Source organism: Cupressus sempervirens, chromosome 7, assembly GCF_028749045.1.
Source record: "Cupressus sempervirens isolate cs-2001-9-10 chromosome 7, ASM2874904v1, whole genome shotgun sequence".
Lineage (NCBI taxonomy): Eukaryota > Viridiplantae > Streptophyta > Pinopsida > Cupressales > Cupressaceae > Cupressus > Cupressus sempervirens.
Window position 1 is genome coordinate 39228458 of NC_143124.1, and position 15633 is coordinate 39244090.

General features: G+C 31.0%; 1 protein-coding gene across 1 annotated transcript; it reads right to left on the bottom strand.

The window, feature by feature from the left end:
• Positions 1 to 362: 362 nt before the first annotated feature.
• LOC149545334 (putative pectate lyase 18) lies at positions 363 to 2395 on the bottom strand. The gene is made up of 5 exons (XM_089793942.1): positions 2229 to 2395; positions 1169 to 1799; positions 904 to 1007; positions 657 to 795; positions 363 to 569 (listed from the first exon to the last, which is right to left on the bottom strand). Exons 1-5 carry the CDS (start codon positions 2393 to 2395, stop codon positions 363 to 365), a joined length of 1248 nt encoding a protein of 415 aa, XP_089650068.1.
• Positions 2396 to 15633: the final 13238 nt, after the last annotated feature.

A 15633-nucleotide genomic window follows, 5' to 3' on the forward strand; every position in this document is an offset into this window, starting at 1 on the left:
TGGTGTGAATAAATAGCATGTCAAAATCAATCTATATGAACCTCAATCTAATCTGTGAACACAAATTGAGCTAATCTCAATCTTTATATTGCACTTCTTATAAGGCATACTCAAGAAATACATTGAAATTCAGTGACAATCAAGATAATATAAATATAAATGTTATTGGCTTGACGTTCCACGACAATTCTTCAATTTTGAGAATAACATTACTGATATATTCAAATTTATTAAAAGATGACTCGAGACTCTCCAAAAACAAAACAAAAATAACTAACATGCCTCGCTCCGTCCTCTCATGCTTGGCAAGCTATAGAATTAAGGGATTCCTAACAATTTGTCTATAATGCATATGTTTTGGTCTAACAGCTCGAGCCCTTTCTACAGTTGAGAACACCTGAAGCTGCAGTGATTGAGCCCACAACAGATGACGGTCTTGCCGCCATACTCGAAGCCTTTGCATAGCTTGAAGATGCTCTAGCTCCTGATGCTGTAAAGAATGCCCCATTCAACATCAGATCTCCCAGTGATCTCCAATTCCCTTCTGTTGAATCTTGGTGCTTTGTCACCTGCACATTTCCCATTACCATACTTATTCTACATCCATTGAACACCAAAGAACATATATGAGACATCAGTTGCAAATGGACTTTTACCTCCTTGTGGAATCGATTGTCAGGGGCTAGGAATCTGTTTCCTTCACTGTTAATGGTGGGGTTCGCACTTCCGCCAATGGCGTACATTTCCCAGTGAGTGTAATCATTGTTCACCACATGGAAATTTCCATGTCGACACCTGCATCACAACGTATACATCTTATAGTGAAATGAAAATTAAAGAAATAAACTTGAGTGAGCTAATGTCTTGTGTTCCTCATGCAAGGATTGATACGGAATTCTATACCTGGGCATACGCTGAACAAGTCCTTCTCCAAAATGGTTGAATGCAACTGTTACTTGCATTTTGACGTCTTCGGTATGCGCGTCGCTATGTCCAAGGAGCATCACCTACAGAAAACGAATATGCCCATAAATACCAATACTCTTTATGTGTCTCCTAATAGGCTTCTAGTAACTTTTTAAAGCATGCCCATAAATATAATCATGAAACCTTTTTAAAAGAAAAGCTAAATTAATGGCAGACTAAATAAACCGGCAGTTTTGAGCACCTTGTCATGGTGAGTGAAAAAGTTGTTTGAAATTGTGATAGCAGTGGAGCCCATGATGGCATCGATCAGTCCATCTGTACATCTTGACAATGAACAGTGGTCGACCCAAATTGCGGTTGATCCAAAGATGTTAATCCCATCTCCATCACTCATAGTTCTATACCCGTAATGTGTGGGCGAGCTCCTCACATTTGTATTTCCCGTAGGTTTGCAGTCATGGATATGAATTCCATGAATAATGATGTTATTCACGTACTGTATTGTAATGCAAGCTCCATTTGCTATATGAACATTCGCTCCTCTGCCGTCAATAGTCTTGTAGCTGTTCATGATCAGCTCCTCCTTTAGCTGAATCAGCATGTCTCTTTGAAAAATAATCCAGAGAGGCTCGGTTTGGATGACAGCGTGGCGCAGAGTGCCAGGCTTAGGATTGACGGGGTCATCGTCACTGGGATCGGTAACGACATAAAACCGCCCGTTCTTACCTCCAATGGCGTTTTTGCCAAATCCAATTGCGCAGTCAGCCAGTCTCTTTCTGTTGTTAACCCAATCGGAATCACAGCGCCAACAGTCGTCAATTGGGTTCCCTGTTCCGCACGAGCTCAGCTTTCTTCTCGAACTATTTAAACTCCTGCGCAGCAGTTCTTTAAATTGTTAAATAATCTCAACTCAACTGTATGCAACCGTCGATATATGCTGGCAATAAAACAACGCTAGAACGTCGAAGCCTTCTTAATTGAACTGACTTAGATAACCTTTCTGCAGTATCATGTTCATCTTAGAATTAATGTATCTGAACAAAGACAATCGTTAACAGCTAATGATATGGGGAATAGAATTTTCATCTATAGCTATTGACAGCTGCGTACCAACTACTGTCACAAGAATGGTATTATAGGTATTACGGTAAGGCAAGCACCAAGCAAGAGCATAAGAATAAGTAGAGAATGATTGACACACACAGTCATATGCATTGCATATCAATGTATTGAATGTGATGAGCTATTTAATTAAATTCTCTAAACTTTCTAGACCCTCTCAAAGACAACATGCTTATTACCTTTGCACCATTTGAACAACAAGCTCCGGCTTCTCAACATGATATTTAACGCTATTGTCAGCCTTGGTCGTGTTGAAAGGAGTTCTTATTGATTCCGTCATTGCTAACATGAATAGAAAGGAAGCAAACAAAAGAAGCAATGGCTTTAAGGCTTCACTGGAGGCCATTTTCGATAAGAAGATGAAACTCGCAATGGTTGTATGAAATGCTATGGCATTGGGCTCTCTTATATAGACAACGAGCGTCTGTGAAGTCTGTTTCTGTTTCTGTTTGCGAACCGTTGAAAATGTTGTTGTATGCACGTTAATACAGTGCGATTATTACGGTCGTAATGCACATGACTAGCAACTATTGATTTTCTTAACTAATGTGATAAAGCACTTGTTGAATGTGTCTTCGCATGTTTATTCCAACTTTTTCCTGAGTAGATATAATTCTCAAAATCTCTTTGAAAAACACAGATATAAGAAGTGAAAGTTTCAAGGATGTACTTGAGCTGTCACCATATTTCATGATTTTCTCACACGCTCGTATTCACCACATCAATAGGTGAATGTTTGTAAAGATTTCCGACCAAACGTTTGAAAATGTTTGTCGTTTCGGTCAATTTCAGTTTCACATTCAAAAGTCACATATTTGTGTTCCGTAATTTGCACGGGGATTGAAGAATAAATATCGACTCCTGTTGTTACCAAGCTTCCCACGCTCTCACGGTTCTTTTTCTCTCGGGACAAAATAAGATACGCTGTCAACTAAGGATGCGAGGATGTCATATAGACGTCACATGCAAAGATAACTAATAAGATGTTCTAAATTGGGAACTTCATGCATGCAATGATAACTAATAAGATGTTCTATATTCGGAACTTCATATGATGTGGAAGGCGATGGCAACTTCATATGATTGATGTGGAAGGCGATGGCAATGGCTGTAATATAGGGAAAATATATGGGTAGATGATTTATTAAAATCAAACTTTATGCATGATTAGAATCATAGAATTTTCGTTGAAGTGAAATTAATTAAGAGTTTTGTTATATAAACTAGTTTATGTATATAAGTAGAGAGTTATCTATTGTAGTTAGATTATCAAAACAGGCGCTTCAAGAAGGATAACTCTCCCTTTATATATATAAGCTAGTAGCAGCACACAATTAATAACTTTATTTGTTTAAATATATACTCTCTCTTTTTTCACTTTAATTAATTATTAGAATAAATCATTTTAATTATTAATAAATATTAAAATAAAATTTTGCATAATGCATTTGGATAATTAATTTTGAACGACTTAATTAAAAAGTCAATTTTTTAAAGGGTCAGTATCAAATTTTATATTTATTGGTATAAAATTTGATGATTATGCATACAAATAGCTCAATTTTATACATTTTATTATTAGTTTTGATGATTGTGCATAGATAATATAGCATGTAACATATCAATCAATGAGAGCATAAATTTGATACATAATATTGTTGTTCACAAAGCTCAAATAGATGAAAATGAAAAATATGTGTCCATGACTTGAACAGTGAAAATAACTTATTCATGTTGTTGTTCATAAAACTTACATAGATGAAATAGGAAATATAAGCCCAAGTAGAAGTATTTAGATGGAGTATAGGAAATATGAGAAGAAACTAAAGAAAGAACATTTCTCCATGATGATGCAGCTGCATCACATATTCCTCAATGATAAGGATGGTGTTGCGACCTTTATTAGAGCAATGATCACGGTAGAGTTCTTTCATCATTTCTAGAAATGCATCCGTTTTTGCAAATGTGTCATAAATAACTTTTGCAACATCCACCATTTCCGTTATTTCTAGTTCATCAACACTATCAATTAACAATGAACCATTCTCCAAGGCTTTGATTAGGTGTGAGCACGATTTCTGGATTATTCTTTTACATTTATCTAAATCGATCTCACAGAAATTATTTGAGGTCACAGAAGCAGCACGACTCGTAACAATGATATTTGATGCTCCAATAGAAAATCCATAGCTCAAATGATATGCTACAAACTTTTAAACAATTATCAACATAAATATATATAAAACCGTTATAAGATACAATCAAATATGGAACACACAAATCAAATTTAGCACTTATACTTAAATATAGACCAAATAAAGTCAATAGAAATATATTTTATTTTTAATAATATTATTATTTTATTGTACCATATTTGAAAAATTTAAGTTCACTAATTTTAAAAATATGAAACAAAAGAAAATTAATATTGGAGGATAATTAGAATAAGTAAATTATATTCATTGGTTTTTTCTATGAAATTTTGTAATGAATATTTTAATTTAATAGTTTAAATTAAAAAAAAGTTGTCCATAATATTATCATCGAACATTAAGAAACATTGTAGCAAAAGTAAATATAAATTGTAAACATAAACTGATATTACTCAATGAATCAATCTACAATTATTACTTAAAAAATCACTACAATTAGTTAAGATATAATTATTACTTAATACATCACTACAATTAATTAAGATCTATAAAAATTAAATATCACAAAAAGAGGTTGGGTTTCTCAAAATAGAATAAATTAAAATCAAGAAAGTTATTTATATCATTTTTCATTGTATAATAGAGACTTTTTTAAAACATGGAATATAGTAGGGAGTGTTACAAACAAAATACTAATGTGTCCAAAAAGACTTTTATGGACATAACATTTAAGAATAACATATCACGTCAACTATCTTCAAGGCACTTAAGTCTATTTTCTTCATCTTTGCGTTTGAAATTTGTCTACCCTTTTTCATTTTCTCATAATGATCATACGTAAAAGGAGGCATCATTCTCAAACACTAGAGATATTTTACATGTGAAACTACCACAAATGTCAATCCCTGCTCTTTCTCTTGATCCTACATCAATTGTCGCTTTGGGAAGAGTCAATCCCTAAGATTTGTGAATGGTCAATGCCCATGCCAACCTCAATGGAAATTGAACTGTTGTACCATTTTGTATTCGTGGTATTGGAATTATCTTTGGATTATGATCTTCGAATGGTAGTCCTGAATAACCATCAAACTCAACCATCACATATGCTGGAGGCTTAAGCAGAGCATTTCCTTTCTTGTAGATATTTTTTTGAATGTATCCAAGAGCCCCATTTATAGGACCTACCTCTATCCATAGATTTGAAGTTAGCATGACCCTTCAATCGTTACAGATTAACAACTCCAAATCAAGCTCATCATTTTAACAGTAATCTATTGGATTGATAGAAGCTACTTTCGATGCAACACAAGGTGCAATCGGATGCTTCAATGAATGTAGCATTTTTTTTATTACGAGCATGAACATTTTCATTTTTTGAGAACAAATGAAAAACATTATCAAATTAAACAATTGTTGCGACATCTATGTTGATAGGGACCCTTGACACCAGCAACCTCAAATCATCAATTTGTGAGTTTCCATCTCTTAGATTCATCAAAAGTTGTCAAAATCTTTGTCGCTCAATATCTTCCCCATCTTGTCTGAATATCTTATCTAGTGTGACCAGGGTCTTGAATTCCTGACCTAGAAACTTTTCCTGTTTATTACTGTCATATGCTGCTCTATCATTGATATGAGGTAGCTGGCCAAAATCTCCCACCGATATTATAGATGCACCTGAAATACAATTGAGGAAAAAATATATTTTAAAAACTATGTATTTATTCATGTATTTGATTCAAATAATGTATATTTCACATGAGTAAGATATTCATGATGTAGAAATGGAATATTTACCTCCAAAGCTTATGTGTGCAGATTGTGGGAATGCTTGTCGCAGTCATAAATCTATATTTTCCAACATTTTTTGACCAATGAATCTCATTTCATCAATCAAAATATATTTTAAATGTGGAATTTCTTCTCAAAAACTTGTGAGCCTTGCTCCTTCTAGTTGAGAACAATCTCTTACTGTTACCTTCTATTTTGAATCAATTGTAGAAGCTCTTGTATTGAATGTTGCAACTCCTATTAGGAAAAGTAATAGAAGGGGAGAATGGGAGGGCATTGTCCCATTTTGAAGAGATTGACTAATGGAACCAATTAAATATGACTTTCCTGTTCTTGATGTGCCTTGAATTATCATAAACAATAGTTCTTCATTTTGATTACTGTGGTAGTGTGTCAGGTCATGTTGACTGCCTTTTTTGTTTCTCACCAAAGGTCATGTAGTTTATGCATCGAGGAATTTCATCATAGACAAGACACCCATGATTCTTCATGTTACTTATGAAATTGATTGCTCTGGTAGTGTACTCTTCTTCTTGATAATCAACAGACCAATTTGTTTGTCTATCAATGTCTCTTCTCCCGAACATGTCTATTTCTGAGCATCGTATATTTTGACCCTGGTGCAACCTAGATATAATCTCCCATTCATATTCTGTAGTATTTCTCTAAACATGTTCATTGTCTTCAATTTCAACACCAACTTGGTAGGGTCGAAGGACATGTCATTCTTCACCACCCCGTAACTGAGATCCACGGCTCCACATGATACATTATTGAGTCAACTGGAGCTATATATCTTGTGTGCAATTACATGAATTTCAAATTTTAACTCTATATCAGTAACACAACTAATCTTCATACCCCTTCCATCCCACTTAGCAAGGGTTTTCTTTTACAGTTCCACCCGATTCAGGGCATTGGTGGTTCTTGCCTTGGCCAACATCGGAAGCCCTGTGATCCGATGAATCATTTTCTTCATTATCAAGACAACTTTCTCCAGTGTAAGAAATTTTATATTTAGCCCCATCATTTTGTAGTAATTATATATATTTTTTAAATATTCATTGGGATGAAATAATTACTTGCAAACCATCTTTCCCTTTTATTCGTAGGCATCCACCCTCCTTAGAAATTGTGTATCACTCCGCACAATTTAACATTTCTTCATAGTCACGGTCCAAATCCACCTTTGCAAGTTGTCTTGTGTTTTTAAGGCATATATGTTGTTGAAAATTGACGAATGCCTACAACTCAAGGTAAGAAAAAAATAAGTACATTAATTAATGTCACATTACATGAATATATATAAATATTTATTAATGTGCATGTATATTTTGTTGATGAGGATAATTTCTAGGGTTCCATACATGAACAATGGAATGAAAAATATCTTTTACGGCTTCTTCTTTCCTCCTCATTTGACCAGTCAATTTTATCCACATCAGGTGCTCCTTCGATCCATATGAATCCATGCACATGCAGGGACCCCCTATATTTCCGTTCATATCTACATGAAAAGTGCTTGACATTCATTCCCTTTTCTAGAACCTCTTTTCTAAACATTGAGCATCTTAAGTGCATATAGTGTACGACTATGTGAGGATAGTTCTAAGTTTTCAAAATACATTTAACCAATACGTGAAATTAGTAAAGAGTGCCAACACAATGGGGTTTTATAAAGAAAACAAAAATGATCATAAGAATTTCACTACATTTATTTTGTGTTGTTGTAGTGGACTACAATATTTTTAAAAAAATATAAATAATGCTCATTTGTATACACATAATTCGAAATTTTTTTATGTAAGAGCTTGCAAATCTTGTTCTCATGGAATGAGGGTTGTTTAAGGTCCTTTTACCTTTTCTATCTCAAACTCAAATGGGTCGATGTTATTTTGAAAATATGTACATCTAATCAATAGGCATGCATGCATTAGATCTTGGAAAAGGAATTGAAAAATTATAGCTTGAGAATAGTTTGTGTGAAGGGAATTAGAATTTCTTTTTAAATGATTCACAGAGGCTCGGTCTGGATGACAACGTGGCAAAGAGTGTCAGGCGTAGGATTAACTAGGTCATCACCATTACCTCCAATGGAACTTTGTAAAAATAATATTGTGATATTGTGAAAATAATAGTAAATTATGAGAATTAAAAAATTCTCTTGTGTATTAATTAAATTATTTTTGAAGGGTTAGTTGTGTCAAATTGTAGCATGCACACCCAATTTAATAGTAAAGAGAGTCAAAAGTGAATGGCTATTTATCCACATGATCTGTAATGGCAACTTTTGTATAAATTTCAAATTATCTTGAATTTACTTATCTAATGAAGTTTTGAATAATAAATAATTTTGTAACACTTACCATTGTACTTAATGAGATGAAGCCATTAATTATATTAAAAATTCTATTCTTTATGTAAAATGAATTTTGTATAAATATCATCTACAAAAGTTCAAATATGAAAATTTGATAAGATTTATAAGCCATTATTATTTAAATATATACAAACCCTCATTTTATTAAATTATTAACTTGCAAAACTATATTTAATCATGCATAATTAAGACAACTTCCATGAAAAATATAAGAATATATAATGAAAATAGATTTCAACATAATGCATAGGTACACGATCCTTACAGAATAATAAAAAGAAAGTAAAATATTTCCTTTACCTGATATCACATAATTAGATAATTATATAATGATATGTAGCTTATAATATTATTTATAGGAACTCTCAAGATTTATTTTCCTCAAGTACATTACATATAAGAACATTTTTTATATTTCTTTCACAAACAACCATAACAAATTAGGCATCTTTTATAATTTTAATTTTTTATATTTTTCTTATATGCAAATATAAATTTTCAATTAAATGTTTTATAGTAGTATTGGAAGAATGTTTCTTGTTTGACTTATTCTATAAAATGAGGTAAACCAAAACCACCCTCTCTGTGAATGAAAACACATCAAAATCAAATTAAACCTAGGTTTAAAGATTAAAAAATGTCTCTAAAATTGAGCTTACAATTCCTTTGATAGTTGTGGGTTATAATGATGGTTGTATAGATAATAAGGAAGTACAGTATTTGAAAAAGTGAAATTCTGCCCCAAACAATTCTTAAGAGAAGTACATTTATGCCAAATCGATAGTCTAAAAGATTTTGAAGCAAGTTTATAGTGATTAAATGATGTGTTACACATAGATTCTACCCTATCTACTTCATTTCCATTCCATGTGAGAATAGTAAGCACTATGGAGATTTTATGTTAGTGTAAATATCATAAAAGATAAATCAATATATTAATCTTGCTTCACATTTCATGTGCAGATCATCTCTCAATTAGATTTATGAGATATTTAAGTGTGAACTAACTCTCCACAATATTTATAAGTTTAATATATTACTTTTAATTAAAATTTATTGTAAATACTTACATCACCTTCTAATACGTAAGGTACTATAATAGGTTTTCTTATCGATATTTTATATTCTTATCTTAACCCTCATCCATAATATTAGATTTTTATATAAATGAAAAGTCAAAATAAAAAAATTTAATGAGCATATGTGATATTTTTTCCAATATTATATGTACTATAATTGAAGATGTCGGTACTAGTTTTGCTAGTAAATTATTTGTGCAATAATATATTAATCATAATCCAAAAACATCTTACAATGTATATAGAAATATAGTACTGATCTTAAATTAAATAAAATCTAACTTTGGTGTTTTAAGTTACAAATATTCTTTTTGATGAGTATAATTTTCTTCTTATTGTTTTTGGATTATACCTATCAACTTTGATAACTTGAGTTTGGGAAGTTATCATGAGATTTGAAAAACTAAGTAGCATGGTGATGTTAGATTATGTTGTTGACTCTTGATTAATTATGAAATCCTTCCCTTGGTTCTTATAAATGTATTATATTAAAATCGATATTATTATATCACAAGTGGTATAAAATTTAGCTTCACAAATATCCTAAACCTTGCAATTTTAGGTAGCATGTTGCATAATATCAATCTATATTGGTAAAAGTTTTTGGAAAAAAATACTATTTTGGAATTTATTGTGATTAGCATATTGAAGTTCCAATCTATAACTTGTTAAAGCTATTAGTAAATTCTATCTACTAGTGAGTTATAAAATATGTTATATTCATATATAATAAAAATTATGATGAAATTTAGAAGAAGAAGAAAATATTGTCCTGTAATAAACTATGAATTGTAAGATTTTTCAAAAAGCATCTCCTAGAGCTCTTGTTTCAATGCTTTCCTAATAACTTAATGTAATTTACTACATCTTTTGTATAGATTAGTTTTCGACATACATAGATACAATCTTAATATGGGGTTTTTGATTTGTTTTCAAACTATCAATTTTTGCATGAATTGTGTATCTAGCGTTTAGTTGTCTATTTTGAAAAAAAAATATATATATAATGATACTATTGTGATACTATCATTTGATTTATATAATTTCTTTTTTATGGATTAAAAGTAGTATTATATCAATAAATATGTGAATAGTACATTAGAAAATACTAGAAAATGTGTGTTTGCATGTTCATGTATGATAAAGACTCAAAATTGAAAAAAATATGTTCGAATGGTTATTTTATAAAGGCGATCAATGAAACAAACTATTGTCTACAAGTAAAAAATTATCATCAATAAGTAAATTTTTTTCTTTCATAGTTAGGAGTTCAAATTATTCATAAGCTCATTTGTAGGGTTGGTGATTTTCGATGGAGCGATAGGTGATTATCAAGTGCACATAGCACCTAATTGAATCCAATGACAGATTTTGGTGTATTAAACTATTTTTTGTTTATATTTAAAAGTTACCACAATTTATATGGCATGTTACCAACATGTAATTTGTTTGAAAAATCTTACAATTCATAGTTTATTACAGGACAATATTTTTTTCTTCTTCTAAATTTCATCATAATTTTTATTATATATGAATATGACATATTTTATAACTCACTAGTAGATAGAATTTACTAATAGCTTTAACAATTTATAGATTGGAACTTCAATATGCTAATCACAATAAATTCCAAAATAGTGTTTTTCCCAAAAACTTTTACCAATATAGATTGATATTATGCAACATGCTACCTAAAATTGCAAGGTTTAGGATATTTGTGAAGCTAAATTTTATACCACTTGTGATATAATAATATCGATTTTAATATAATACATTTATAAGAACCAAGGGAAGAATTTCATAATTAATCAAGAGTCAACAACATAATCTAACATCACCATGCTACTTAGTTTTTCAAATCTCATGATAACTTCCCAAACTCAAGTTATCTCATGTTGTCACCTATTAGAGTGAAGATAGGCACATGCAGATACATTGAATGACACATCTATTATTTTTTCAACTTCCACTGCCATGTTTGTATTTTTCATGCTTATTTTTTCTTAAATTTTGCGCACAAAAAATGGAAAAGATTGCTGGGAAAAAAATTCATAAGCAATAAAAATTTAGAAACAAAAAAATAAAATTTAGTTAAATAGAAAAAATGCTTCAAAATATAGGATAAATGATTTTTTTTTAAGCTTGCACATTTTTCAAGATTCAACAAATAGGGAGAAAACTAATTAAAATCTATAGTCTCCTATCCTCAAGGTAGGGACTAAGAAATATATATTATGAAGATTGATGAATGTGCTCAAAAAGGGACAATTACATTGAGAGCTACCACTAAAAGAAAGATGCCCAAAAAGCATCGATATCTTGACTTGTGCCTGCTAGTTGCTCAAAAAGATTTAATGGCTTTTCATAATTATTAAATGATTTTCAACTCACATGGTTGTTGAAAATGATAAACGGTCAAACCCACAGCTCCCAAGAACCATCTACATGCAAACACCTCTTACTGGAGAGAGAGAAAAAAGGCTATGGAGGCTTGAATAGCTAGATCCGTAGATGAGACATTCTTGATGAGGAAAAAAGTAGATTGCTATAAAAAATGAATTATCTCAAGTTCATGTTTACAATGAGAGATCATCCTTATAAAGGAGATCAAAACCCAAAAAGGTAAGGTAAAACTCTTTAGGGTATTTAATAATTATTAAATACAGTAAGAGTATTTAATCTATGTATTTATTAACTTGAAAAAAGGGGAGTATTATTAATTTTCCTTTTTTCAAGATTTTAACTTAGGAAAGCAATAAATTTGTTTGACATGAAACACATGGTGCTAACAAAGTTTTCACTAAAATAGTATTTTAAATAAAAATAATATAATATTACATGTTGTGCGTGAGATGATATGTTAGGAATTTCAATGATATGTTAGGAATTTCAAATATAAGAAGTGTATCTTTTGTTCTCTCATTTTAACCCCTAATGTACATCATTGAAAAAAAAAAATTAGGAATTTCAAAGTAGATTTGAAGCCATGTATTGAATAACTTTATCATAACTATATTTAATTTCTCATCTAAGATAACTCTTTTTTAATTATTCAAAATGAAAAGAGCCCAGCTCATGTCCCCATTTGTTTCAATATTTCCATGTTCTAATGATATACTATGACATTCTATTATTTATTAGACTACATTCACATACATTCGTCCATGCTTCTTATATTCTATGTCATTTATTTTGGATCATCTCTATAATATTCAGGACAAATTTTGCATTCCTTAAATCTAACTCCAGATTCTAATTTTTACATTCAAAAGATAATTGCTTATTAATTTAAAAACTAGAGGAGTATTATTAATTTTCCATAGTTTTTTAATATTTATTCACTGAAATGATATATGACATATTAAAAAAAAAAAAAAAATTATAGGTTGTACATTAGATGATGATATGTTATAAATGTTAAACAAACAATGAGTATTTTTTTGATGCTCATTTAAACCCTTAATATACATCGTTTGAAAAGGTAATAGTTCTTTGAAAGTAGATTTGAAGCACTATAATCTTTTCTATTGTCATGTCTTGAGTAAATTTTATCACAACACTATATATAATTTCTCATCAAAGATTATTCTCTGTTAATTATTGAAAAGGAAAAGAGCCCAGGGAAGGTCCCCTTTTAGCTCCATATTTTCTTGTAATTATGATATACTGTGGCATTCCGATTATTTACTAGGCTAGGTTCACATACATTCATCCGTGATTCCTATATTCTCCATCTTTTAATTTGGATCGTGGTTATAGTATCCAAGACCAATTTTTGCATTCCTTGAATCTAATTCAAAAATCAAATTTTACATTTAAAATCTAACTCCTACCTTTTTTTATTACCATTGGTAGGTTACTTTGCAATATTTATGTAATGATCTATCTAGTTGTGGTATTCTAAGACAGTAAGGTTTCAATTAATGAAAATTTAAAGAAATCATTGAATAATGCTTTACATTTATGATGAACATACAAATATTTTGATTTCACACATTATATAGAATTCAAGTATTACATTACAATCAATACTCATGCATCTTTATAACGATTAGAATACTCTTCTATTTAAAAGAGTTGGCACGATATGGTTAAAAAAAGAAAAAAGAAAATGCAATTTACAATATGATAAATAAGTTATAAGGTTATCTATTAAGAGTGTATGCTATTATAAGTGAAATCTCTACATTTTATCAAAGATTATCTTAGTCATCGTCTTAAGAATTATACGATTTTATATTTGTACATTTTACATTTTTAAACAAAACTCATTTAGGCACTGCATTATTCCCAACCTTCAATTTTTTTAAATGTAAATGAATTTTTGCAGCATTAATCAAGTTTATTGATGTATTTCAGATATGAGAGGTGTATTATTCACACATTTTTTGAAGTCACGAGAAATGGGTGGAGCATCTTGACGTCAAAAGAAACTAAAATATGTGATAAGCTTTGATTCATTGTGTTGATCGTGCTTAGCAAGTTAGAGAGTTAGAACACCCACGTTAACAATGATGGAAGGCATAGAGGGATGCCCCACGCTTGAAGCTTTGGCATACTTTGACAACCCCATGCCACCTGATTCCTTGAAGACTGCCCCAATTAACATCATAACTCCGCATTGAATTATATTGTGTAGTACAAATTGTGATAGAATTATATCGACTAACACACAATAAAAACTCACGGGATCGACATCTAATTGTAAACTGCAATATTCCCTAATAAAGAATTTTGGATATGATTTTTCATACACTTAGTTCACCAATATGTTGAACTCACATGGGAACAAATGTGCGTGGAGAGAATTTCTCAAAATCTCATGGAGAAGCATGAATGAATTTCAGTAGTTGTTTCATAGTGCAATCTCTAATCTTGTCTAGTTTTCCATCGTGTCTCATGATTCATAGTACTGCAAGTGTTTAGAATCTCAACAAGTGTAAGAATTTGACAATGGCACAAGAAAACATATCAGTTAGGTTTCTGCAACTGATCTCATCAATTAATTAGAATTTTATCAGTTTTTGGTTTCATATTATAAGGGCACAGTAAAAAATTTAATGATCACAAGGGCATGACAACATTTATAGCTCTCTATGCCCTCATTTGAACAATGGAAAGAGTTGGTAAAAACATTCATTAGTGTTACATATTCACCACAATCCCTACAACTATCTGAGAATTCAAAGTTTCAACATTGACCAGAGTTTCTAAAAATATTCAATGGTGGTACAACTCACTGAAGAAGAGCAACATTTCATAGTCCTAGAGAAAGGGGAATTTGTAATCAACCTAGGTGATAAAAAAATAGACCAATTTAACTTGATTATGGCTTGTTTCTTTCTAAAAATATATTCTATGATATATTTTTGTAAAATTTCCTATCAACTCTACCCACTTTTTGTGGTTTGGATTATTTATATGCAAGATATTGGGGTATGTCACTTAGCAGGGTTGAGTGAGTTTTATTGATTTAATATCTAGATTTTGGAATGTTTACCTAATCTGATGAGAGTTCTACATGAATTTGTAATCAACAACTACACAAATTTAACTGGGTTTTGGCTTGTTTCTCTCTAGAAACATCTGCTATTATATATTTTTATAAAATTTCTTGTGAACTCTACCCATTTTTCATGGTTTACAATATTTTTGTTTAGGATCTTGAGATAATTCACTTAGCACAGGTTGAGTGACTTTCATTGTTTTATTATTTGGATTGTGGAATATGTATGTAGTTGGCCCTTTTTTTCTATTGTGAGATAATATGTAATAACCACCTTAAAAGAGATCCCTCTAACTATATAAACAAATACATGTTTAGAAGGAAATATAAAGACATACACGTTTACAAGGAAAAGAGAAAAAACATTTTGCATATGTACCTCTTCTCACCCCTTGAAGAAAATCACAGAGCAAGGGCATGTAGATCGCAAGGGCATGACATGACAACGAAACTGCAGAGAAAGGGCATGACACGAAAATGAAATTGCAGAGAAAGGGCAAATAATGACAATGAAATCGCAAAGAAAGGGCATGGTAATGAAATGTAAAGATCACAAGGACACAACAACAAAATGCACCAATCACAAGGGCATGACAACATTCACAACTATGCACCCTCATTTGGAGCTCTCCACCTCTTTCGCGTGCATCTCTCCATAACCAAAACAAATGGAAA